Source organism: Gymnoscopelus microlampas, assembly GCF_963454915.1.
Source record: "Gymnoscopelus microlampas genome assembly, chromosome: 2".
NCBI classification, from domain to species: Eukaryota; Metazoa; Chordata; class Actinopteri; order Myctophiformes; family Myctophidae; genus Gymnoscopelus; species Gymnoscopelus microlampas.
Window position 1 is genome coordinate 55114151 of NC_139939.1, and position 26099 is coordinate 55140249.

The 26099-nt window shown below is 42.4% G+C and overlaps 2 protein-coding genes across 5 annotated transcripts in view; one reads left to right on the forward strand and one right to left on the reverse strand.

Moving 5' to 3' along the window:
• sh2d3a (SH2 domain containing 3A) overlaps positions 1–26099 on the forward strand; it is a 67036-nt gene that overhangs the window by 25184 nt on the left and 15753 nt on the right. For 2 of the 4 annotated variants that reach the window (XM_084074332.1, XM_084074333.1), the window contains exons 6-12: positions 17245–17284; positions 18262–18378; positions 20089–20232; positions 21661–21992; positions 23533–23618; positions 24171–24293; positions 25857–26002. In XM_084074332.1, the coding sequence (XP_083930458.1) occupies positions 17245–17284; positions 18262–18378; positions 20089–20232; positions 21661–21992; positions 23533–23618; positions 24171–24293; positions 25857–26002 (988 nt within the window). Of the gene's footprint in view, positions 1–12817; positions 12955–15741; positions 15827–17244; positions 17285–18261; positions 18379–20088; positions 20233–21660; positions 21993–23532; positions 23619–24170; positions 24294–25856; positions 26003–26099 lie in introns of those variants that run through there. The other 2 variants (XM_084074334.1, XM_084074335.1) reach the window with 2 other exon arrangements.
• Positions 876–10649, reverse strand: LOC311057364 (uncharacterized protein). Its single transcript, XM_084074318.1, has 15 exons — positions 10595–10649; positions 8412–8861; positions 7950–8064; positions 7616–7827; positions 7374–7505; positions 6797–6958; positions 6514–6650; positions 6323–6431; positions 6079–6159; positions 5798–5978; positions 5059–5145; positions 3851–3968; positions 3556–3612; positions 2728–2909; positions 876–2638 (listed from the first exon to the last, which is right to left on the reverse strand). Exons 2-15 carry the CDS (start codon positions 8853–8855, stop codon positions 2082–2084), a joined length of 2574 nt encoding a protein of 857 aa, XP_083930444.1. The 5' UTR covers positions 8856–8861; positions 10595–10649; the 3' UTR covers positions 876–2081.

A 26099-nucleotide genomic window follows, 5' to 3' on the forward strand; every position in this document is an offset into this window, starting at 1 on the left:
CCTGTGATTCAATGACCATCAGCACTTAATCAGAGACTGACGTCTGTGCACAATGATACGAGATGCATGTTTTATTCCTACCCACTCTGTTCTTGCCTTTGTCTCATATCTTCTGGTCACGTCAGTGTCCAATACAGTATATATATTCTCTGTGTGTACTAAACTTCAGAACTCGCCGTGTGATACTAGCCTGGTGTCATCTCAACTGAAACATCACTCACCACCCTTAGTTAGATGGAGACTATTAAGGGACCACATGGTTGGTCAAACGAAATCACAACACTGCCTATGTAGACATACTGTGGCTTGACTGCGGAGCAAACAGCACTGCAGCACCTTGTAGCAACTCAAAATGTAATAACGGCTCATATTGTGAATTAATGACCATGATACCATCATGATACTGACATAATACTGACCAGTTACCATGCTACTAAACATGATACTGACATTAAGATTAACAGGCATGCAAACAGCCCCGAGGTGAAAAAGGTGACAACATATTGTTTTCTTTCAGGTCAGGTGTCACACAATTGCCCTATTTGGGTTGAAAAAGGTGACTGTAGCTGAAAAGCGACACTTTTGCATGTCTGGATTAAGAGAAGAAACACTTTTCTCAACAACATGAGCTGTTATTACATTATAAACTGTTATTACATTGTAATAACAGTTATTACATTGTAATAACAGTGGCTACCTATTGGTTCTTAATGTAACACATTACATTATGCAAAAATCTGGTATTACATTATGCGCTCATTTCATTACATTAAGTTTAACCATAAAAAGGTTGGGTCCAGCAGCTAAATAAGGAGAATAAATGTGACAAAGTGGTACACACATGTGTTTGTTTCCCAAATCCAGGGAAGGCTACATTGTTTTATTGGAGTGTTTATTATTAGGTCAACAGTCAGCCAAGCATCCAAGCATACAACAAGTAACTCATTTGCTTTGTTTCACGTTCTTAACGTCAAGATAAGCATGGAATTTACAACAGGAAAAAAAACAAAAAAAGAATTTACATTCTGCATTATAAATGTCGAAAATATATCATGGCCAAGAAATGTAGAAACATATGGCCAAGAAATGTAGAAACATTTGGCCTAACATGTTTGGCCTAAGAGGAGTATGTCTTATGATAGAATTACTGACCCATAGACCAATTATTTGTTTACTAGCATTGAGACTGGACGCACAGGTGATTGTTTCATGCAATCAATTCTCAACCTGTTGTTTCGGGGTACGCTGGTTTCAGTGCACCCCAACCCCCTCTTGTGTGTTGGCTAGTGAGGCGCGTCCTAGCGAGACCTGACAGAATGGGTTTCATTGCACGCATACTGGTTGCACGCATACTGGTTCTTATCAGTGTGACGTCGTCTGTTAAGGGGTCTATTAAGTACACTTGTACTCTATTGACAGAACACTCCCTTTAGGCTACTTTAAATGTCCTTTTGAGACAGCTTTGTGGGATTTTAGGGAAGGATAAGACATTTTATGGCACAGCGGGTTCAGGTAATCTCTAATAAGTAGGTATTTATTAACATATGTAGCTCCTTTTAGCAATCCTCTCAGATATTGACATGCACCCAACCACTTAAAAACATTCAAAAAAGCTGAACTGCAAGCTTGCAATACATTGTGAGCTTGTAAATCTGCAATGCTTTCATGTTTTAATGTTTTTAAATGTTCGCCACACCGATAATGACATGCCCAAAATAGGGAAGGCAGGTTGAAAGTAGTGAACTCACTGAAATCCAGTATGCTGGTCCAATAGAGAATTCTATCACACACACCACAGAAGGCCATTGAAATTGTATAGTACCACTGCAACCAATTCAAACATAATCTGATGACATGGGTGTCTCAGCTATCAGTCTCTCTTACCAGTTACCCTTACCTGACAACATAAAATTTGATACAAAAAGTTTGAGGAAAAGGGACATTTTGTTTATGACTCCCACATTCATAGCAGGTTCACAATGTTCATATTCAATTGGCAGTGGTTGCCAACCCTTTCTGGATCAGGGCGCACTTGAAATAGTGTTCACAGCCCACCCATCTGAGCACAACACGGCAGCCTTTTACTGCACTGACTGCTCCTCCAGTTCCTCCTCCTCCTCATCCCCCTCATCAGTGTCGGAGTCTGTGCTAATGTCCGAGTCAGTGCTGTACACAACCTTATCCAAGACATCTAATGTTTGGATAAGATTCACATACTCCGCGAGACAGCTGGAGAATTCCCTTCTCTTGCAAAGCAAAGCAGCATTAGCACCTTTGTCCTGTCTAGATGACATTAACTGCAGATTGTCTGGTAGGATGCATTTGTCCAGCTCTTGAATTTGCTTCTCGTAGAAAAGCTTTCCTGACCGGCAGTCCTCTACCAGGTACGACTTCTCTTCTGATGCCCTTTTTGCAGTGTTCAACAAAACAAATAGTCTCTGTTTAAGGGACATTTCCACATCATTGGTGGAGTTGACCATTGTTGACCAGATGGGGTTGTCAACTTCCAGCACTTCATGGTACTCCAGGGGCTTGTCAGCTGCTGTTGTGGAGGTGTTGAAGTCTTTCACCGATCGTTTGATCTTCTGACCAATCATGGTTATCTTTTTTGACAGCCTGATGGCAATCTTCTGTCCATCTGCAATACAAAGGATTCATACATTTACATACATTTATGATTTAATTTCTAAAGTTTTTAAACAACGAACAATTGCTATATTTACTTACCGGCATATTTCCTCACAAGGCCGCATAAGAACCTGCGCTCCAAGACCAGTCTGTAGATGGCCTGCAGTGTGTGGTGTCGCTTTTTGTCTTCTATCACAGTTTGGTAGTGTACACATCGTTCAGACGTCCATCTTTCACGAAGACATTGTTTCCTCTCAATAGTCTGTAGCTTCTTCTCCAACCTGAAAGTGGTATGTAAACACAGTGACATGCTCATCAGTGCCCAGGCTGTAATCCCCCAGGTAGTAGAAAAAGAACAGTCCACATTTAAAGTTAAGAGGACGAACAAGCTAGGTGTACTTTCAAATATACCCATGGTACCTGGGGGTACATGGGGTAACTAACTGTTAGAGTCGATCCGACTCTAACACAGGTCTGTTAGAGTGGGATCCAGACCCAGAGTCCAGGAGATCCTAGGTTGTTCACCTCTCCCGGAAAAAAAGCCTCCATAAGAACAGAGGGACTTTCCCATACACAAGCAGGTGTATGGGAAAATGAAGGCATGTCCCTCAGACAAGATTAGTGAAACGGTCTCTTAATGGCCTGGAGGTCTGAGGGGGCTCCTATGGGGAGACACGGAGGCCGCAGGTACCCCATGTACACTGCTTGGGAAGCTCAAAAAAACAGCAACAGCAGAATAAGCTGTTTGGCATTGGCAGGGATTTTTGGGTTGCATTTTTTATGGCCACAACACACATAAATAAACAGGCTTTCCCATGGTGTAAAATGTATTACCAAGAAGCATTGTTACAATCGAGAAATAAGCACATATTTGCAAACTTGTTGTGCTACAGCTGTTTTGGGATGCTTGTTTGTATGTATACTTACTTTTCCAAACGTGTAGTGAGGTCAGGATTAGAGCTGGTCACGCTGTTCAAGCCTTCTCTGGAAAAATAAGAATGCAAAAAATGTCTCAACAACCTGTTCAGCTTTACATCAGCTGATTCAATTCCATGGTACTGAACTACAGAGATATGCTTGCAATATTGTCGCAGCTATGACCACAACAGAACAGTTAGAGCCATCCTGAAGGAAGGACTTGTTCAATATGCAACATGACATTTATCACAATGAGAAACAGAAACATGTTTTGCAGCACATACACACACACACACACACTCACAGTTCCTGGTGCTCCACTAATTTTTGGACGTAATCCTCCTCCCAGGTCCAATCAATAGACTTCTTGGCCTCTGTTTTGTACTGCTCTGCCCACTGCTGTACGTCTAGCTCTGTGAGGCCTTGCAACAAAAATATGAAATATTAAAATACAATATATATTTAAAAGGGGTTAAATAGCCCTATATTCTGATAGCACTCATTGATAGAGTGTGTTCAGTAACAGGAGTGTCCATGTCAGCTCTTTATTAAACAGAAAATGCATTTTCAGGTCGGGATACCAATTTTATCCAATCAGGAGAGAGAGCTAACACAGGACACAGGTTAAACAAGTGAAATTGGAAGTGATAAAGTAATGAGCAGACAAAATTGGAACTGGAACACTATCAAATTGAAGCTGATAAATGGGTACTCTCCTGATTGGCTGAAATTGGCAACCCACCTGAACATGTATTTTCTGTTTATTAAATAGCTGGCGAGACGGGAAGACCCCTGTTACAGAACAAACACTATAGCAGGGTTTCTCAAAGTGGGTGGTCTGACACAAGTCCAGGGGTGCTGCAGAATACTTATTTGGAATTTATCAGTATCACTTCAGTTTAACACTTAGCCCCTCTATACTTGCACTGTACTTGGTGCGTTCTTTTTCGAACACCACAATATCTTGTGATCTACAACAGCACGCTTGTAGATCTACTATTTTTGGCGAATGTTCCCCCCAGAATAGCAATGCTGGGATTCAAGTGGTTAAAATTCAAGTATGAAGTCATTTTCAATCTGTCTCAAGTTTTCCTCATGCCATACTGTATCTTAGGGGAAATAATGTACATATTTATGACGTTTTGTGAAAACGTTTTATACAGGGGTGCCCTGAGCCCCCCAAAAAAGGCACAGGTAGGTAGAGGTAGAAAAAGTTTCACCAGGAGGACATAATGCATGTGGAAGTACACGCTATTGTTCTCAGTTACACATCCCACTGAGGAGGCACCCTGACCAACCTGTAGGAATCACTAGTGCAGCAACAGAGAACACCCTCCCTGCCTGCTTTCCTCCCACAAGGTTGGCCAAATGTGTTTATTGGAGCGGCCAGGTAGTAGATTCAACCCCTAGTCTTCATGGTGGGGGACTTGTTTTAGTTCTTAAATGACAAAGGAGCAGTCCCAAATCCCATACCCTTAGCAATCCAAATTTTGGAAGAAAACAACATTGTACCTGTCTGTTTCATGATTTCAGCCATTTCTCGGTTTGCTTCCTCTTCAACTGAATTGACTTTTTCAGCTTTCAGACACAGGGCTTTTGCTTTAAAATGAGAAAAAGGAGGACATATTATTACCTATTTATTTTCACAACAACTCAACACACTAAGGGGCGGAAGCAAATATTATAATGAACATTATGCATGACAAGTTCATGCTAAAGAAAATACAGTGGCCCTGTGGATAGGGGGTTAGGACACCAACCACTGAAAAAGGTGTTTGATACATTGATAAAACATCTTAGAACAATATAGAATCATAAATAACACATTCTTCAAAGAGTTTTGTTAATAGTCTAAAATAATTCACCTTTAGGTTTTCAAACACAGGTTTCTGTTATATAGATGTAACAAACTCATTAGCCAAACACTGCACAATTGTCACAGGTGTAATACATGTGCAACAGTTACAATCTGGTAAGGCGTTGGCTGATCCAGGTTTCTGATTATTCTCATGTTGAGTACAGAAATTAGGCTGAATTAGGCTGTTGTAGCCAATCTTTTAATTCAATGCAATTTAATTCAGACTGGTTAAACATGTTACTGCATCTGACCTATGGCACATTTGCTGAGAAATGCCACAGAATCCTTTTGAACATGATGCCAACATTTTTAATTTACAAACATTTTAGTAAATTATGAGCATACTGCATCTAAGACCAGAGAGAGTGAAACACAATCACAACCCTTCATCACCTTGGCTTTTTCTTATCTTTGCACTGTAGTGCAGCAGGGCATCAGTCAGCAGGTCAATTCTGTGTGATGGGGTCATTTCTTTTGTGACTTTTCCAAAGCGGCGAAGGAATGACCACAGTCGTTCCAACTGCTCCCCGTCACTAAGGCCTGCACCCTCAGCATTCCTACAACCCTGAGAAATCTAGAAAACATTGAACCAAAGCCAGAAGTAAATATCCAAGTTAGTTTACCGTCTGTGACAAATTGACAATAGACTTTGAAAACAAAATGAACAAAATAACCTGACAAACAACACCGTGCCCATAGGCGTGGAATGCAGGAACAGCATACGTTGTTTTCGTCAGGAGATCTGGGTAATACTTCTGAAAGAAGAAAAAAGAGAAATGAGAATACTGCATTACTGAAGCCATACACTAAATGTATGGTAGAGGTTTTGAGTCCACATACATTTGTACTAACTGTGTTTCTGTTATCATGTTTAGCTATTACAAAGCAAGGATCAGGCCAAAATGCAGAACAGATTACCTCCAAATGAGGCTTTAACTTGCATGCTATGTCATACATGAACACAAGTTTTTTGTTTTTCCCCACGTCTTCTTGGAGTTCTCTGATGAGGTACACAGCATTCGAAAGGCTAGAGAAAAGATCAAAATGTGAGCTGAATCTGGATATTTTAACGCACTGTGAATTGGATGTGCCAAGGAGATTTGCTGTACCTCTCGCCTCTCTTAAGGCTAAGAAAGCGCCGTGGATGCTCATGTTTACACGCTATGCCAAAAACCCCCGTTTCATCCAATTTGGCATTTTTTACTTTTGACCTGAGGGCACTACCTGCTTGAAAGCTGGCACAACCCTGTAAAAGTTGGAAAGTACAATTACTCTCTCACAATATAGCACGTACAGACATGAATTTAGAATAAATCCACTGTAATAACAATTCTTGGATTTTTAAATAACAGTAAAGAGGCAGCAAATGATGAAATATAGTCAAACTCTTACCTCCTCGGGTGTATGTTGCTGCTTCTGTACAAAGGCGTCAACATCATCCTGGGGAGAAAAGAAGTGGTTGAAGTGCTTGGGTCCTTCAAAGCTTCTCCCCGATGACTTCTTCCGTGGTAGACCAAACAGTCCATCTGCAGCCAGAACCAGAACTCCATCTTCCTACAATAAATAAGGATTAAATTGTATAACAATAGATATGTGTTAGTGATCACTTTCAAATTAAATATTACTTGGGATGTTGTGATAAAACTATAATTGTATAACTTGATCCTGATTTGAGTTATTTGATTTAAAAAACACAAAATTCAGTATTCCAAGTAATCCTTTTTTTGGGGTTAATGGTCAATGCTGTTTCATGAAACAATCCAGCCCCATTTATCTGTATTTTGTATAGTTGCATTGTTATTTTGTTTCATGTGTTATGTTCACAGAGAGAATTAAAGCTTAGTTCAAGGGTTCTGTAGCCCATTAATAAAGCTGCATTAATAAACATCCTTAATTTAACACAGCATAAAATAAACATCCTTAATTTAACACAGCATAAAATAAACATCCTTAATTTAACACAGCATACTTGTGGACAAACAGGACACTGTGTCCCATCAGTTACATCAGGCCCAAGATGGCGCAGTGTAGTCAACTGGTATCTCAGATGCCTGTATTCTTCATATGCCTCTTTTACCAGAAGGCGGTAGAGGTCTTGGCACTGTAATGGAAACAGTCATATTCTCAACAGGGCTGTCACTACTAAAATGCATAACAAGCTGGTGATGGTAAAAGAGGAATCATATAGATAACAGCTACTATTCAGCAAACCTTGGAAGACACTGAGGAATACTGAATGGCTGCACAGATGGCCTTCAGTGATGCACCACACTCAAGTTGCAACCTGCAGATCATGTCCATCAGTTTGATTGAAACGGCGCTTTGGGGTCTCTTTGCGGTAGCCGGCCAAAGGCTATACCGAAGAAGTGTTGCGACTTCGGCTTCGCACTGACAGAACTGCAGGCAAACATCATGAGACCTTCCTAGAATTTATGACACACAGAACAGGTGTGAGGTGGTGTTGCCTACATTTTAGTTCTTCAGAATTTTCCTAATTATACAGGAAGGATATGACTGCTTCGTGACATCTAAAAATGTTAAGTACCTTGATAGTCGAATACTTTCAGTACACGGTCATATGACATTTGGCATTGGTGGCCATCCTTCCTCGACCAATTCCAGCTGAAGCCATCAGGAATCCTCTGTTGAAATTCGCCTGCCTTAACGATAAAAAGAAAATCACAACAAACTTCTTAAAGCACAGTAAATTACAACATGTAAGAATAATAAGAGTCTACATGACTTCTGCTATATAGAAGTAATATGTATAGGCACGGACAGAAGACTTAGGCCCTACATTTACACAGAGTTAATATGTTAAGCTCATTCAGTTGCCCACTATTCATATGGTGGGCAACATTTTGATATTGCTCTCCTGGCCCTCCTTTCTGAAACGAAACGACTACAACGATGGAGCTTGCACAAAAGATAATTTCGCCCACTTCTTTACACCTGAAAACCTGTGATGTGACAATAAAGTTGATTCTCATCTCTGAGTGATACAAACCTCCCATTTTTCTAGCACATGCACCACGCCAGTGCTCTGATGGACTTTCTTGACACATGCCGAACAGAAGAAGGCCTCACTACCACAGTCGCTGCATCGCCACAGCTCACTTCCATCAGTGAGGGAAACACTGCAAACTGTGCAGGCTGTCTCTTCTGGAGGGCAAAGGAGCTCAGAACTGACAGTGAGGAGTATTTGGCGTACTCGTTGCCATGCCTCCACAGTGGCATTGCTCTCTTGACGACTGGTGCTAGCCGAGGCTTGGTCACAGTCACTCTCATGTGCTGCTGGTGACAAGAAGCAGGCTGGTAGCTTCTTGGACACGGGTCTGGTCCCTTCTTGGTCTCTCTGCAGGTAACTTTTGTACGTCCTTGTCCTTCCTCCTCTTCCTCCTGGAATCTGTTGGACTTTGATGTACGGTCTGAATGTCTTAAATTTGCCCATGTCGACCTATTTAAACAAGAAAAAAATTATAACAAATCACATTATTTATTACTACAAACTAATGCATTATTCAGAGTGCAAAATCTGAATAATGCCAATATGTATAGAATTCTTAAATAATAATAAGGGTATGGACTAATGTGTTGACCATCCAATAACACATTGACATTGTTTATTCTACTGGCACATTGGAAACATGAGACAAGTTTGACTTTCACTATGCACAGTAAAGTTACAGACCAAATGATCATGACATTATCACGGTAAGAAATTTAAGCCTACTGAATTATTTATTAAGCCTACTAAATTATTTTGTACTATGCCAAAAAGAACAGATTAACAAGTTTACTACAGGGGGGCAATTATTATTATTATTTTTACATTAACCATTTGAACCCTAGCATCCCTATTCTGGTAGGAACATTTGCCAAAAATAGCAGACCTACAAGCTCACAACAGGTCAAATGTCATGTTTCCAACTAAGTATTGATGGTCTACGTGGATAATGTCTGGAGAAACAATAATCTATGAACAAGACCAGGAGACCTGGTTTTGCCAGACCCAGAATAAGTACTTATTAGCTCTGATCTTACTTTATAAGATCAGAGCACTACGTCACGGCTAAGCCGGACTTCACATGACGTGTCAGCCTGTGTATGCCCATGTATGGACGAAAGGGGGACAGACTTTTATGGCTGGGGCCTAAGGACAAAGTGACCATGCCCATGTATGGAGAAAACAGGTACAAAGCCTCATGTAAGCCAGACCCCCTGGGTCTGGCAAAAAGTGTAATCTACAATACAACATGTGTGGGGGTCCCTGCTTAATTTCTCTCTCAGGGGTCTCACTGACATTTTTCAAAGTGTTGTGAGCTTGTAGATATGCTATTTTAGGAGAGGAGGTTTGGTGTTGAAAAAAGGCAGACCTTTTGCCCTCAATTAGCCTGTTGAGGTTGGTATAGCTTGGCCTATATGTCCAGAACAGGTTCTTGCATACAGAGTCAGTGGTTAATTGTCTCTCTGTTAAGGGGTCCGTGGTCTGAAAATTTTACAAGAACCATGTTTTAGGGCTCTGTAACAAACATTGCACAGGGCAGATATCGTAGATGTATTTTATCGATTTTGATGAATGTCACCAGTAACACATGTACAAAATGCAAAGTATTAGGTGCTTGCCCCAAATATTAACTAGGTGTCCGGAGTATTTATGCAATGTATTAGTCCATATTTGTCAATAAAGAAGTGTTTTAATCCCATCTGTGACCGAACGCCATTCCCCCCCTCGTTTAATTCCTGTTTACATTGAGTGTAATTCCGGCGTTCACCAGATGCGCCCCGTCACTAACACCCATTAGGAACTTCCGACAGAATCGGCCACAGACGGGATTAAAACACTTATTTATTGGAAAATATGGACTAATACATTACACAAGTACCCCAGACACCTAGGTAACATTTGGGGCAAGCGGGTAAGCACCTTATATCTTGTATTTGTACACGTTTGGAGAAATACGGACTTTACTGGTAAAATGCCAGGACAAACGGGGATGTGTTCGCTAAGACTCTCGTGGATACGACGGTAAAAGGAAGACTCGATAATACTAATCTACAATAGTCTTGATCTAAGGCTACAGATCAACAAACTTGCTACATAGTAACATGTTCTATCGTGTTGTGGTGTATATTTAACGATTTATTTCTTAAAAATACATGCATAGAACTTAATAAAACGGGACTTACTTTGAGGAGTTAACAGCTGGGTGCTATTGATTCCCTCCAATTCGAAGCAGATATCCGGTCTGGGATAGTCTCGCGTGACCAGACTGTTATCATAGTGAAATAGTTTTCTGGCAACGCGAGAACGGAAACAGATATCCGGTCTAGAACGGATACGGAAACGGAAACGGACGTAGTAGGCGGAGATTGTTACTGAGGTTGCCATAGTAACATCGCAACAGAAACAAGCTGAGAGAAGTCCGTAGATTGTGGCGAAATAAACTTTGTGTACTACAAATAAAATAAATGCCCATGTCCTTGCTGGAAATGTTAACAATATGCATGTAAGTGCCAAGACGTTTAAGTGCTGAAACGTTCTTAAAAGTATAATATAATTAAAGCATTGATGTCCGCCATCTTTGGGCAGGTCACGTGACAACACATACCTTAACATTGCATCACCCATAAGAGTGGTTGATAACGGCCTACCAGAGTCTCCTGGGAGGCCAGTAGGGGCCTACTGGGCCATACTTATGGACTGACAACCCTGATAACAGGCCCATTCTATGGACTGAGAACGTGTGTATCGGGTGTTGTAGCTGCCTGGTAGCTTAACGGGATCAGGAGTCTGGGGATGTGAAGAGGCTTAAGGCCTGTCTGTCTGTCTGTCTGTCTGTCTGTCTGTCCTGTAATCCATCTCTGAGTCTGAACACTCATCTAGCTCACTGGTTCTCAAAGTGGGGTCCAGGGACCCCCAGGGGTCCTTTCCTTTCCTTTAAAGGGTGTCCCCAGCTAAATGAGTTAATATAGCAAAATCTGTTTAATCACTTTACACCAGTGTTTCAAGTCAAGGACCCCCAAAATTGATATGCATCCCCCCATCTGACAAGAGTTTGTGGCAGGGACCCCCAGAAGCAAAGATTTTTGTTAAAAATGTTAGCTTGTAAATTATAATTTTTTAAAGATTTGCACAAATCTTCAAGATTTGTGCAAAACAAGCTATGAGTTTAGATCTGCTATTTTTGAATAGCCAAAGTATAAAATATGGTTACAGTGGTTAAACTAATTTAGCTAGGGACCACCTGGTACCCCCCCCCCCCCCCCCCCCCCCCAAGAACCCCTGGGGGTCCCCAACCAAAGCTATATACATCAACCTTTTTAAATCTTGAAAATGTAATTTTGGATTAAAAAAACTAAAACATTTTAACAACACAAATCTTGTATTGACAGTTTACACAACATATTTTCGGGTGAATTAAATTAACGTTTAAGAACCACTCCTGGCTGCCTGTAATCTACCTGTGAACAGAACACAGTCAGTAAGTGATCTATCTAATCTAACAGCAGGTTAGATCTGTATTCATGTCATGCCTCCTCCTGTGCCGCTGTGAGTACACCCGCCACAGTGTTATCAGACAAGCATGCGTGCGTAGCCTGGCCTGCTGTTTGGTTTGGTAACACCTCACCCTTGAGACAGAACACAAGAGCCCTGTGTTGAGCAATAACAACCTTCACTTGCCTCAGTATTTTCACACTAGATGATTATCCGAACAATAAACAATTCTGGCCCCAAAAAAAGAGTCCAAACAGGAGATTTAGTAGAGCAATACATACAGCAGAACCATGTGGTTGTTGTTGAGGTATCGGGCTCTATTACATGGTTTACACCGACATCGGTGATCTATCGAAATGTGGAGTGGAGCTGATGTTGCCTATAATCTACGCTTCGTCGCGCGCCGATAAGAACGGCCGAGAATAGCAGACCTACAAGCTCACTGTGAGCTTGTAAATCTGCTATGAGCTTGTAGGTCTGCTATTCTCGGCACAGAGTAGTAGTAGTAGGCCTATGAATGAACGGGACATGCAAAAAAAAAGGTTTAAAAAAAAAAAGAAGCAATAAAACTGTCGAAGGTGCATTGTAAAACAGCGCCCTCTGTGGTCACAGGATTCGACAAGGCCACTAAAGTCGGCGATAGCGCCGTGCCGATAGACTCACAGGTGAGCCCCGCAGCCCCCCCCCCCCTATACCCCCCCCGGTGAGGTCGGTATCTGAGGTATGTGCTTGCAGATAGCAGGCCGCGTTCCAGAGCCTCTGGCCCGGGGCGGAGACACCGGGAGAGTCGGGGAGAAACTTGTGGGAACTCGTCCGAGCCGAGGCTGACGGGGAGAGGACGGGAGGGACGGGACGGGGAGAGGCTGGGACTAGAGGAGGGAGGAGGGACGAGTCACCCCACACACACACATACACATACACACACGTTATACAGCTGTTATTGTAGGGTGTGTTTGTGTGTCAAATCGTGAACCGAACTGAACCGAACCGAAAGAAAAACAAACAAACAATGTGCGAGACGAGGGTTCTGTGAAGGGAGACTGACTGACAGGTAAGAAGAACATCTGGCGAAAGTGCTTAACTTTGACTTTTTGACATCTTTATATAAAGTAGTAGTTATCTCTCCGTTTCTCTCTCTCGCAATGTGACAGTTGCTTTGCTTTGTGTGTTAATATGTAGCGGCTTGTCTGTGCACGTTGTTGCGTTTAGGTTTGACTATCATGTTTTATTATGTTGAGGAAAAACTCATATATGGGTCATAGTTTAAAGATCTAGGTGACTGCTCTCCTCTGGTCTTGGGTCAGTTCACCTGTAACAGCTACACACTGGAGATGTGACCCACTTTTAAAGTAGTTTCTATTGTCAAAACCATGTTTTTGTTTTGTTCTGGGTTTTTACCATCCAGCTCTTCTATAGTTGTGAAACTCCTATAATAATAATATAACACTTATATCACAGTGGAAATGAGAAATCAGGGTCAGTTCACCTGTAACAGCTACACACTGGAGATGTGTGACCCAGTTTTTAGTCAGTTGTTTTTACAAGTTGTTTCTATTGTCAAAACCATGTTTTTGTTATGTTCTGGGTTTTTACCATTCATTCAGTTATTCTATAGTTGTGAAACTCCTGTAACACTCCACTATTACAGAGGAAATGACACAGTTTTGTTTTAAAACATGAGGCAATGTTCACAACAGGTGTGTTTTCCAGGTGCAGCCAACGCCCCTTCAACAGAATGGCTCACTGTTACTAACCTACTGTAGCTTATCTGGCTGGATCTGGGCCATAATAATACTGTATTTATTTATGACTGACTGTGTGGTTCATCGAATCCTTTAGTTTTTCCTACTTATGTGTGCATATAATAATGTCTACAGCAGCAGTGGTTCTCAAACTTTCTCAAGTCAAGGACCCCCCAAAATTGATATGTATTTGGCCGCGGACCCCCATCTGAAAAGAGTTTGTGCCCCCCAGAGGCAAAGATTTGATGTTTGCTTTAAAAATATATATAATCAAAGATGTGCACAAATTTTCACAATTGTTCAAAAAATGGCAGATCTACAAGCTCATAGCGTGGCACGAAGTGATGCTCTATGAGCTTCTATATCTGCTATTTTTGAATAGCCAAAGTATAAAATATGGTACGTGATTGTGACACTCTATCAAATACTTTTGCTGGGGACCCCCTGGTACCCCCCCACCCTCAAGGACCCCTGGGGGTCACCCCGGAGCCCACTTTGAGAACCACTGTGTTTATAGTTTTCCTACTTTTGTGTGCATGTACTCGGTACGGTACTGTCTGAAGCATTATATTATACACACAGCGGTGTGGTTCTCAAACATTTTCATGTCAAGGACCCCTACATTTACATGTATTTGGCTGTGTGGACCCTGATCTGAAAATCATTTGTGCCAGGGTTAGGGGACCATCAGTAGATTGGTGTTTAAAATGTTCAGAATGATTCCAACATTTCGTTAGCCTCTTGTATAATTGCCTAAAGTCATATTTTGGCCAAATTGTGATATCTGCCTAAAGTACCTTACACTGAGCACTATAACAATAAAGATAACTAACCATATCGTTCACCATTGTATTCTTTTTATAGTTGGTTTGAACGCTGCCATCCTCTTGACTTTTAAAACTATATTTTTATAGTTATAGTTATAGTGCTCACGGTGTGAATGGCCCTTCACTCTACTCTCCTAAACTGCTGATTCATCCTGCCGCTTGTTACATTCCAAAATCACCATCCGCCTCAGAAGTCACAGAGGTGACTTGATTTTGGAATGTACAAGCATTCTTCTGATAGGCTGAGGACATAGTAGGCAATAAGGCAGCAGTGTTAGGAGAGTAGTGTGAAGACCCCTATACACACCAAGAAAAAACAATACATTAATTAGCTTTTCTTGGTGTGTAGGGGGCTTACAGCTTTTTTTTTGGTTTGCATGGAGCTTTAGGCAGATCTAAATAATGGCAGATAAATATGACTCAGGTAAAATGTTATTGTTCTCTTTACCCATATAGACCGGGAAAGCATCTGACATTTTTTGATTTCTTTGGCTATTCAAAAATAGCAGATCTACAAGCTCATAGCGCGGCACCGAGTGCCGCGCTATGAGCTTGTAGATCTGCTATTTTTCAAAAAATCGTCAACATTTGTGCAAATCTTTGAATATATATATTTTCAAGCTAAATATATTTTTGTAACAAATCTTTGCTTCTGGGGTTCCCTGGGACAACATATTTTACAAATGTTTAAAAAATATATATTCAAAGCTTAAATTTGCACACATTTTCACAATTCTTTTAAAAAATAGCAGATCTGCAAGCTCATAGCGCGGCACTCGGTGCCACTCTATGAGCTTGTAGATCAGCTATTTTTGAATAGCCAAAGGAATCTAAAAAATGACACACGGATGCGTTCCCCAGTCTTAATGGGTTAATTGCCTAAAGTCAAAGAGATGATTTTTTTGTCCCTTTTTTTCTGAAAACCTTAATATATGACTTAGGCAATTATGCTAATGAGGCTAACGATTTTCAAAACATTAACATTTGTCAAAACATTTCAAAAATAGCCAATCTACAAGGCGTCGTTGTGACCTTGTAGATCAGCTATTTTTTGAATAGCTTGATACAGGTGAAGTGGTTAAAGTTTTGGTGCTATAATTAACTCATTTTGCCAGGGACCCCCCTGGAATTTATTCATGGTTATTTATGCGTTTATGTTAGGATCCAGCCTATAGGGGCCACTGTAATCTCTCTCAAGGAAGACAGATTCTGCTGTTAGCAGAATCTGTCAGCACCACTGCCCTAAACATGTAGTGTTGTTGTCGGTAGGAATAAACGCTGAAGCACCAGGGAGGAAGTGGACTATGAAAGGGGAGGAGCCAAACCGCGTTCCCGTTTCTACACACAAGAGGAGGTGGTGCCCCCCCCCCCCCCCCCCCCACTCACGAATGGGTTCCCAGATTGCAATAAGTCAATAAGTGTAACATTTAAAAAAATGGACTCCTTCCCAGTTCCCAAACAGCCAGTCCAGTCCGCAGAGGACCCAAATTCAAGGATTTATTCTATATTTAAGATTAAAAAAAACATGTGAACATTACCTCAGGGTGCAGTCCCTGGATATAAAATTCAAAGAAATAATGTAAAAAAATCCTATGCTTACCTTTATCATATCTGTCGGGTGGAAACCTCATATGTGCAAAACTGTTACTTTTCAGGATTAAAATTCAAAAGCATTAAAAGTAGCAGATTTACAAGCTCAAAACGCGGAGCGAAGCGACGCGTTTTGAGCTTGTAGATCTGCTACTTTTAATGCTTGTGACGCTGTAGTATGATCAGGTAGGGCGTTTCTTTACAAAAAAACACAAAAGGTTAGAATATGGAGATAAGAGGTTTCTGCCCGACAACAACAAATAAAGAACATGGATTTACTATGTTCTAACTAAAGGTAAACTTAACAGGTGAGGCTGGTCTAGATGAAGACATCTGTAGACTGGTGACAGCCAGCTTTATAGTTGAGCCCATGGTCATCTGGAGCCAATCACCAGCCAGGCTCCACCTACTTAGTCAACCACTTACATCCAGTCACCACTCACACACCACCTGCTAGCCAATCACTCAATCAGTTGCCTGGGGGGTCCCTGGAACAACATATTTTGAGATGATGGGGGTCCACGGCCAAATACATATAATTTTGTGGTCATTGACATGAAAACCACTGAGCTTTTTCTTAGGATTTAGAAGACATTTGTAGAATGCCCCAGAAACAAAGATTTTAAATGTTTGCTTTAAAAATCCATATATATTGAAAGATTTGCACACATTTTCACACTTTTTTTTTCAAAAATAGCAGATCTACAAGCTCATAGGTGCCGCGCTATGAGCTTGTAGATCAGCTATTTTTTGAATAGCCAAACAAATACAAAAAAATCACACCCAGTGTGAAGTGGCGGTGTGTGGTCATCACAACATGACTCACTTAAAAAAAAAAAAAATTACTTAAAAAAACTCAAAAAGTGAAGCTGTACGTGATGATGAGGGTCTATAATCCACGTTGGGCCCTGTCTGTCTCTACGAGGGCAGGAAGCAGGGGAAGGAGAGAAAGAAAGGAAGGAAGGAAGGAAGGATGCTGGCTATTAAAGGAGTGTCAGCTCTCCTCTGGTGTTGTAATGACACAGGCAGACCTTGGCCACTTGGCAGAAGGCCTTACGTTTCCACCGAAGGTCCTGTTCTTGTTGGGTGGATAAAAACATGATGACGTCATCTTTGCCGTTCCCTTGAGATAGTTTGAGTTTTTAATGTCTAAAACGGCCTTGTGTTGTTATTTTCTTTCAGCAAAAGGAGGAGTGTGGCCGCATACCTCAGTCAGCTGAAGGTACAGACACATTTATATCTCTCTATGCCTCAGTCTCTCTCCAACTATCTTGCTAAATCTCTCTGTCTATCTTTTGTCAGCTATTTCTCTCTGTCACTTTTTTTTTGTCTCTGTTACCTCTGCTAACTCTGAATTGTCTTTCATTACATCTCTCACTCCATGCACATATACACACACCTGATAATACTGGGGCTGGAGCGATATGACTTTAAAAGCATCCCTGGCTAATAAGCCAAATATGCCTTAATACATTATAATTGTCCTCTGTAACTTAAAGTATTATTATTTTAGAATAGGGGCAATACCCGTCGCAAGTTGATGATGTCATTTGTCCATGTGTGTTCTAGCCCTATGGAATTTATGTAATGCATGTGCAAATAAAAAACAACTTAATAGGTTAATATGAGCATCAAATCGATCTTTTAAATATGCTTTTTTTGCACATGCGTTCCATAAATTCCATAGGGCTGGGCCACACATGGGCAAATTACATCATCAACGTGCGACAGGCATTGCCCGTGTTGAGTGACAGATGAAACTTAAAAAACGTTTGCCTCGAGTACGATTGATGAACGATTAAGAAAGAAAGATTGTTTTTTTTTCTTAATCGTTATTAAGCTCACGGCACCTGTGAGCCTGCTTCTTGGTTATTTGATTAACCTACTGTACATGAGCAAGATAGATTAAGTCAGTTAATGGTTCTTAATACAGTATGGGCTTTGATATATTTTGGGGTTAATTGCCCAGCCCAACTCCTCCTTCCTCACCGTCTGCCTTTCATTTACATCTCTCACTCCAAACAAACACCTGCTACAGCTGTGTGTGTGTGTGTGTGTGTGTGTGTGTGTGTGTGTGTGTGTGTGTGTGTGTGTGTGTGTGTGTGTGTGTGTGTGTGTGTGTGTGTGTGTGTGTGCGTGCGTGCGTGCGTGCGTGCGTGCGTGCGTGCGTGCGTGCGTGCGTGTGCGTGTGCGTCCCAGGTGTTCGGTGGTCGCAAAGACATGGACAGCCTGAAGAAGGAGCTGGAAGAGGAGCTGAAGTTAAGCACAGACGACCTGAGGAGCCATGCCTGGTACCATGGTCCTCTGACCAGAGAGGTGAGCATCATCACACCATCAACACTCACATTATATTATACTGTACATGTTAGGCATGTAACCATTCACTCAACTCACAATGCCATTCAAATCACCATACTAGGTTCACCATAACATTTTTTCACTTTTTTTTATATATAATAATTTTCAGACAAATGAGAAAAAAAAAACTTTCGGGTGATAAGAAGCGGCTTGCTAACTCTCATGCATTGAAGGAGGCATGAGCTCGGCTCTAGGCTCTCCCTAGGCTGGCAGAGGGAGTGTAGCGCCCAGGATTACTTAGACAATTGGCATGTGGGATTAAAAAAAAAGGAAAAAAAAGGACCACCCAAATGAATATATATTTGACCCCCAGGGTCCCTGGAACCTGCTTTGGGGTCTGCCGTAGATGGATTCAGGCTGTTTAACAGTATGCAGCAGCAGCTGTCCTCTCCAACGTCACAGCCCTTTGTGAACTTCCTGACTTGGGAGATGACATGAACCGCCTGCCAAACGATTGTTAATTAACTAGCTAACTAGGCCAGCATACAGAATATGTTGCTGTCGTTGTTGTTGTTGTTTAAATTTGGCTAGAGGCGTTTACAGCTGGCAGGATGTTGACAATATGGTTTTCATGTGTCTCCTCTTGTCAACAATAGAATGTTAAAATGACTCTATACCAGGGGTCTTCAACGTTTTCAGGCCAAGGACCCCCTAGCTGAGAGAGAGATGAAGCAGGGACCCCCTCTATATTGTATAAAATGGTGTTTCAGATCAACTTTTGCTGCTCTTTTTTCCCTCTACACCTATAACTCTTTGCCAAAAATAGCCGCAGCGCGAGGCATTGTGAGCTTGTAGATCTGCTATTTTTGGCTAAAGTTCTCCTCAGAAAAGGGATGCTAGGGTTCAAGTCTCTCTAGGTCGTCCTCAGACGAGCCCTCCATCGTTGCAAGTGGTTAATGTAAAAAAAAAGAATCATATCACACAAAGATTTGGCAGACCCCTTGTATTAATCCTGAGGACCCCCTAGGGGTCCCGGACCCCCTGTTGAAGACCCCTGCTCTATACCGTTGATCACACAGACACAACACGTGCGCTTTGCTGAGAGGACAGCCTGATATACAGTTAAATACGTTGTCAATAGACATAATCGTCTCTGTCGGGTGGAAATGTCCAAAACTGTTACTTTTCAGAATTCAAATTGAAAAGCATCAAAAGGATCAGATCCGCAAGCTCGAAACGCGTCGCTTTGCGCCGCGTTTCGAGCTTGCGGATCTGATCATTTTGATGCTTTTATGTGACGCTGTAGTATGATCAAGTAGGCTGTTAATTTACGAAAAAACACACAAAGTTAGAATATGGAGATAAGAGGTTTCTGCCCAACAGCAACGATATATACAGTATATGCATATGCAGTATGCACACAGATAGACACACCACTGTGGTATGTATTACTGCCATACGTGTGTGAAGCAGCCACTGGGGTTCTCATTGTCTGCCTTTGTTCACATTTGACTCTCAAGAGGAGCAAAGTACAAAGAACACAAACCTTTGTGCGCTCTCTCTCTCTCTCTCTCTCTCTCAACACACACACACACACACACACACACACACACACACACACACACACACATTGAGGCCATATGAACAATGCCGTGGCCATTTATTACACACCACCAGGTTGTGTGCAGATGATGAAATATCTTTAACGACCCACTTCTCTCTCTCTAGGGGGCGGAGTCTCTGTTGGAGAGGGACGGGGACTTCCTGGTTCGGGACTCAAGCTCCGCCCCCGGGGACTACGTCCTGAGCTGCTATTGGAGGGATGAGCCCATGCACTTCAAGATCATCCGGGTGGTCCTACGGCCCAAGAAGGTGTGTGAAGCAGCCAGTGTGAGACCCTGTAGTCTATACAAGATTTGTGTTGTTAAAATGTTTTCAAAAATACATAAATATATTTTCAAGATGTTTTGAAAATAGCAGATCTACAAGACTTATGAGGAAGTAAATGGTCATTTTCTTGGCTAAGACGGATTTTTAGAGCTAAGGTTACAATTAGTAAAAGATTCAGGTTGGAGTCGGGATTAGGAGGATTATCTAACCCTATACCTAACCCTTGTTAGGTATAGGGGTGGTTAGGTTAGGGTTAATGTTTTTGATTGATTGAACGTACTATAAAGTGCACCTGAATATAAGCCGCACCAGCCAAATTTAGGGGAAAAAACAAATGTGTACATATCTATATATACAATTTGAATCCTGCGCCATGTCTGTATGTATGTATGTATGTATGTATGTAGCCAGTGTGACGTCATATGACATCACGGTCGTGACATCACGATGAGACACGCCAGTGTGACGTAATCTCACGACAGCATGACATCACATCCTACCTATAAATAGGTAGGATGCACCAGTTCGACGGCTTCTATCCTCAACACAACCCACGCCGACGACCCTTTACACAAATAAACTGCTAACTTCATCTCCTGCGATTTCAACTATCTTTTCACATTGTACACCACTGCACACTCCCCACAGGTCTGCCACACCAGGTCTGAGTAATCAGAAAGTGGGTTTTGGTCATTGGAGAGGTGATGCACGTCACCTCTTTCTGAAGTGGGTACTTTCAAAGCCTGCCGTGGATTTAGGAGAGCACAAAACTCTCTCTCACACTGTGAGGTGCCTGTAAGGTGGCACTGCAAAGTGAACGACGCGTCACGCTAGACGTTCGGGCCGCGTAGCGGCCCGAACTTCTAGTACAGTACAAGCCGCACTGGACTATAAACCGCAGTTGTAAAATCCATAGATTTAGAAGGTCCCCTTGTGGCCGTTAGCTGTAAAAATCCATAGATTAGCCGCACCGTTGTATAGGCCGCAGGGTTCAAAGCATGGGAAAAATATAGCAACTTCTAGTCCGGAAATTACGGGTACTTTATTAGTCCAAATCTGTAAATACTAAATAGCACGAGGTACATTCAAACATTCAGGCTAAAAGGATAACACTGTCCTGGGGACTTGTTTCCAATTGTGGTTCTATGTATTCAATTGATCAGTATATAGCATAACCACAAGCAGGACCACAAGCTCATGTGAGCTAAGTATAAGAATAACCAAAGTATAAAATAATGGTTCAAGTGGTTACACAGATGCGTTCCCAGTCTTAAAGGGTTAATGGATGGAGTCAGGGCATTCCACATTTTGGTGGCAGAGCAGTAGAATGAGAATTGTCCCATGTATGTTAGGGTTAAAAGTGCAAAGGAAAGCCACATGGATAGTAATCCCCGTGTGTGTGTGCCACAGGGCTACTCCAGGGAGCTGTTCCAGTTCGAGGAGGATCGATTCGACAATGTTCCCGCTCTGGTCCGCTTCCACGTGGGTGGCCGGCGGCCCATCTCCCACCTGTCCGGGGCGGTGGTCTTCCACCCCATCACCCGGACCCTCCCCCTGCGGGTCATCAGCGAGCGCCACGCCCACGAGGCGGCGTTACAGAGCCGGAACGGAGGAGGAGGAGGGGGAGGGGGAGGAGGGGCGTCGGCGGGGGGGCAGCGCCATCAGTCAGAGCGCAGCAAGAGACTCAGCTTCAGCTCGGCACACTGTGATAGGCTGGACCTGCTGCCCAATCCACTGCTAAGGTGGGTGGATAATAATAATAATAATAATAATACATTACATTACATTACATTACATTACAGTCATTTAGCAGACGCTTTTATCCAAAGCGACTTACAATAAGTGCATTCAACATAGGTAGGGAACGAAGCTACTAATCACCAGAAGTCTTAAGTGCATTTCCTGCAAAAACAAGCAACCAAGAGTGTACCTAGCGCTAAGATAAAAGTGCAATATATCAGCTACCTACTTTCTTAAACACATGAGACAAAATAGCCAAATCAAATGAGCACGAGCTCAGACAAATAAGTGTATCGACTAAACAAGATCCAATAAACAATACAACAATAAAACAAGAGTTCATACAACTAGTTAACAACAAGTAGGCCAGGCAAAGAGGAAGGGTAATGTTTCCTGAAGAGGTGGGTTTTCAGCCTGCGACGAAAGTCCTGACATCAGTGGGAAGTTCATTCCACCACTGTGGGGCCAGAACAGAAAAAAGTCATGACCGTGTTGATCGACCAGAAGGACCCTTGAGTGACGAGGCAATCAGTTGCCCCGAGGTGGCAGACCTAAGTGGTCGGGCAGGGATAATAGTTTTTATTGTCCCCTCAGGGATGTTCATCTTCACCGTCTGTTCCAACAGAAAAACACTTAACCATATAGCACAGAGCAACATAACACACGACAACATCAGCGAGGCAGTTTGTTTAATGCCGCAATTTTTCCCATTTCAAAGTTCTGTACAGATGTGCCACTTCAAAACTTCACATGTCCTGCCATCGCCAAGACAGTACATTTTCAGGGGATTCCCAGGGCAATAAGAGGGACAAAGAAGGGCATTTAAAATGCTGAATTATTTTGATGATCACTGCTTTTATGATGCTAATTAATTTGAGCAACTGGTCAAATCACCTTTCGCCTCATAATGAGTCTGACACCTTATTCAACACACATTCTTTTGTTCTCATGTATATGGATGTCTGTTGAAGGGAAAAACGGGGGTGTGTAGTGACAACTTCTTTTCAGGGGCAAAACAGTGCATTTTAAGGGCAGAAAAGGGAGAAAAAAAATTCATTTTCAGGCCACTTTCAGGGAAAGAACAGTAACGTGTGAAGTTTTGAAGTGGCACATCTGTATCTTCGTCCAGATGCCGTGAGTCTGAAGTGACGATGTAAGGGATGGTCAGTGTAATTTACTATTGTGAGTGCTAAACGGTGTGATGGCGTCATTGTTCATATCAGAAAGTGTGGGAGTTGGGACGTCCGATGATCTTGGAGGCAATACGGGGTAATACTGAAAAGTTTGTTTTTGTTAGACATGGATAATATAGTGAAAAAAACATGGGGAACAATACAACAGAACAGGTTGAATAATGCTGAATGATGTATGGTCAGATACTGCAGGTTTACTATAATTAGGTCATGGGACCCCCGTTGGTTATGATTTTTTTTAAATCTCTGGGATGCCTATCTATCTAGGTGATATAGTACACATACTGTATCACCTCCTAAATGATATATCTATACACATATAGATTAGATTATATTTGTATCGTGGCAGGTGTGGCAGTCAGCCTGCGAACCTGGAGAACCTGGGACGAAGGCCCTCCATGCAGTCTGCACAGTCCGACAGCAACCTGCCCAAAGGTAACTAAGTACACTTACTTAAGTACTGTACTTAAGTACAATTTTGAGGTATTTGTACCTTGCAGATATAAATGATTACATTATAAAACATACATTAACCACTTCAGCCTTATATACATTTCGGCCATTTGAAAATAGCCGATCTACAAGCTCACAACGCGTCGCATCGCAACGCGTTGTGAGCTTGTAGATCGGCTATTTTCAAACATTTTAGTACTTTTACTTTTGTACTTTAAGTACATTTTGATACCAATACCTTTGTACTTTTACGCAGGTAAATTTAGAATTCCAGACTTTTACTTGTAACAGAGTATTTCTAAATTGCAGTATTGATACTTTTACTTAAGTAAAACATCTGAGTACTTTTTCCACCACTGGAATCCACTGCTCTATGATGTAGTAATCTGAAAGGAGATCAGAGGAAATGACCGACACACCCTTTGGTGTGAATCACTTTGCATAAACTGTGGACGTGTGTCCTAATCCTGAACCGTGGTGTTATTTATCTATGGCTCCATTTCCTGGTTTTCTCCCCTCCTCCCTCTCTTCTAGGTGTTCCCCAGCACAGCCAATCAGAGAAGACCGGCCCCGCCCCCATCTCCCCGGTGTTCCGCACTGGCAGCGAACCCATGCTAAGCCCCCGCCCACGACACGCAACGCGCCCCACACCTCCAGGTAGCACACAGGCACACGCACATGCACATGCACACACACACACACACACACACACACACACACACACACACACACACACACACACACACACACACACACACACACACACACACACACACACACACACACACACACACACACTCACACATTATATAACCTTAGTGTAAACTTATCTATTTGTTACTCTGAGACTCTCAAGAGTTAAATTAAGGATGTTACTGTGTACAGATGATAAGATAAGAGATAAGATCTCTCTCTCTCTCTCACACACACACACACACACACACACACGTTTGAAATATTTATTTATGTCCACATAATAAGAAGTACAGGATGTACAAAGGACATAAACACTGCCAGTGCAGTCAGATGAAGGGAAAGCAGTTAGTTACAAAGCGCATGTAAAGCAGAGCAATGTTACATACAAAACAAAAGATGGCATACTTGTCAAACACAGCGGACAACAATCATGGGTAAAGGAAGCAACGCCTCCTCCAAATTGAGCGGCTTCCTATAATAGCTGATATTGAGCAGTACCTTGCTAATTGTTTAGCCCTCCTTTTGGAGAGGCCGGCCATTTGCAGGCCCCTCACAACCAACTTGTGCATGTCCTAGACTACCAAAGATAAAAAACAAAAGTTTACATCTGTAGCCTAGCTGAGAGATGGTCTGCTCTAGCTGTTGATATTTTAGCACTTTGGTTAGGAAGGCTTCCTCTAAGCTGTAATCAAAAGTACAGCCGACCTCGAGAATAAACACCTCCCTATGGTTTTCGTTAACAACAATGACATCAGGGGTGTTAGCTGAAATGTTAGAGAACACAGAATCATCGTTACACAGGTTAAACATGCTCGGCTTCACAGTAGAATGCTTATACAGCATGATGGAGGACCTGAAAATAGAAGTGATATCTTTAGATATCAAATCCACTATTCTTTCATGCCTACTTATGTAGAGTCCCCTCTATACATGGCACCCATTTAAGATGTGGGACATGGTTTCAGCTATTTGTTCATGACCATGATGTATACAGTGAGGAGCATGGTTGCCTGGAAACCAGATGGAGAGGTTAAGTTTAGATGGTAAAACCTGCAGCCTCGCTTTCAGAGTAAAGACAACAATGCATTCGTCTAAAGCAACATTTTTGAGCACAGAGTGCGAGACAGAATGGTCCGCAGCAGGGAGACATGCAGCCTTCCCTTGCAACCTCAGTTCAGTCCAATGCTGCCGCTGCCTTTGTTGTTGTGCCCATAAGAGGCGACCTCGGGCATTAGTCAGTGGGAGATGGTGTTCTGTTCCACACACAGTCATAGATGCTCTGACAGAGATACTGGGGTCAGATATAAAGTCCTCCGAGACAGCCATCGCCTCTGAGTTAGACCCTACCCACTTCAAGGTAACATCAGCCCAACAGCACAGATCGTTTAAGTCCGGCCAGTCTGACCACACACCGAAGCCAGGAGAGGGACTGTCTAGCTTTCCACACACACACACACACACACACACACACACACACACACACACACACACACACTCTGACCTGCGCTTGTCGTCGCTGTATAGGTGGAGGGGTGACTCTACGGGGGTCCGATGGACAGCTGCATTCCAGAGCCCCGCCCAAGCCCCTCAGGGTCTCCGCCGTGTTCCCTAACGCCACGCCCCCTCCTCGAGTTGACCCCGCCTCCTTCTACGACGAGCTGGTGGTGCAGGTAACCAATCAAAAAACATCCTCATGCAATTAAAGCAGTTGTTTCTCAATGTGAAGGGGTCCCAGGGGGTCCCCGCAGCTAAATAATTGACAGTTAG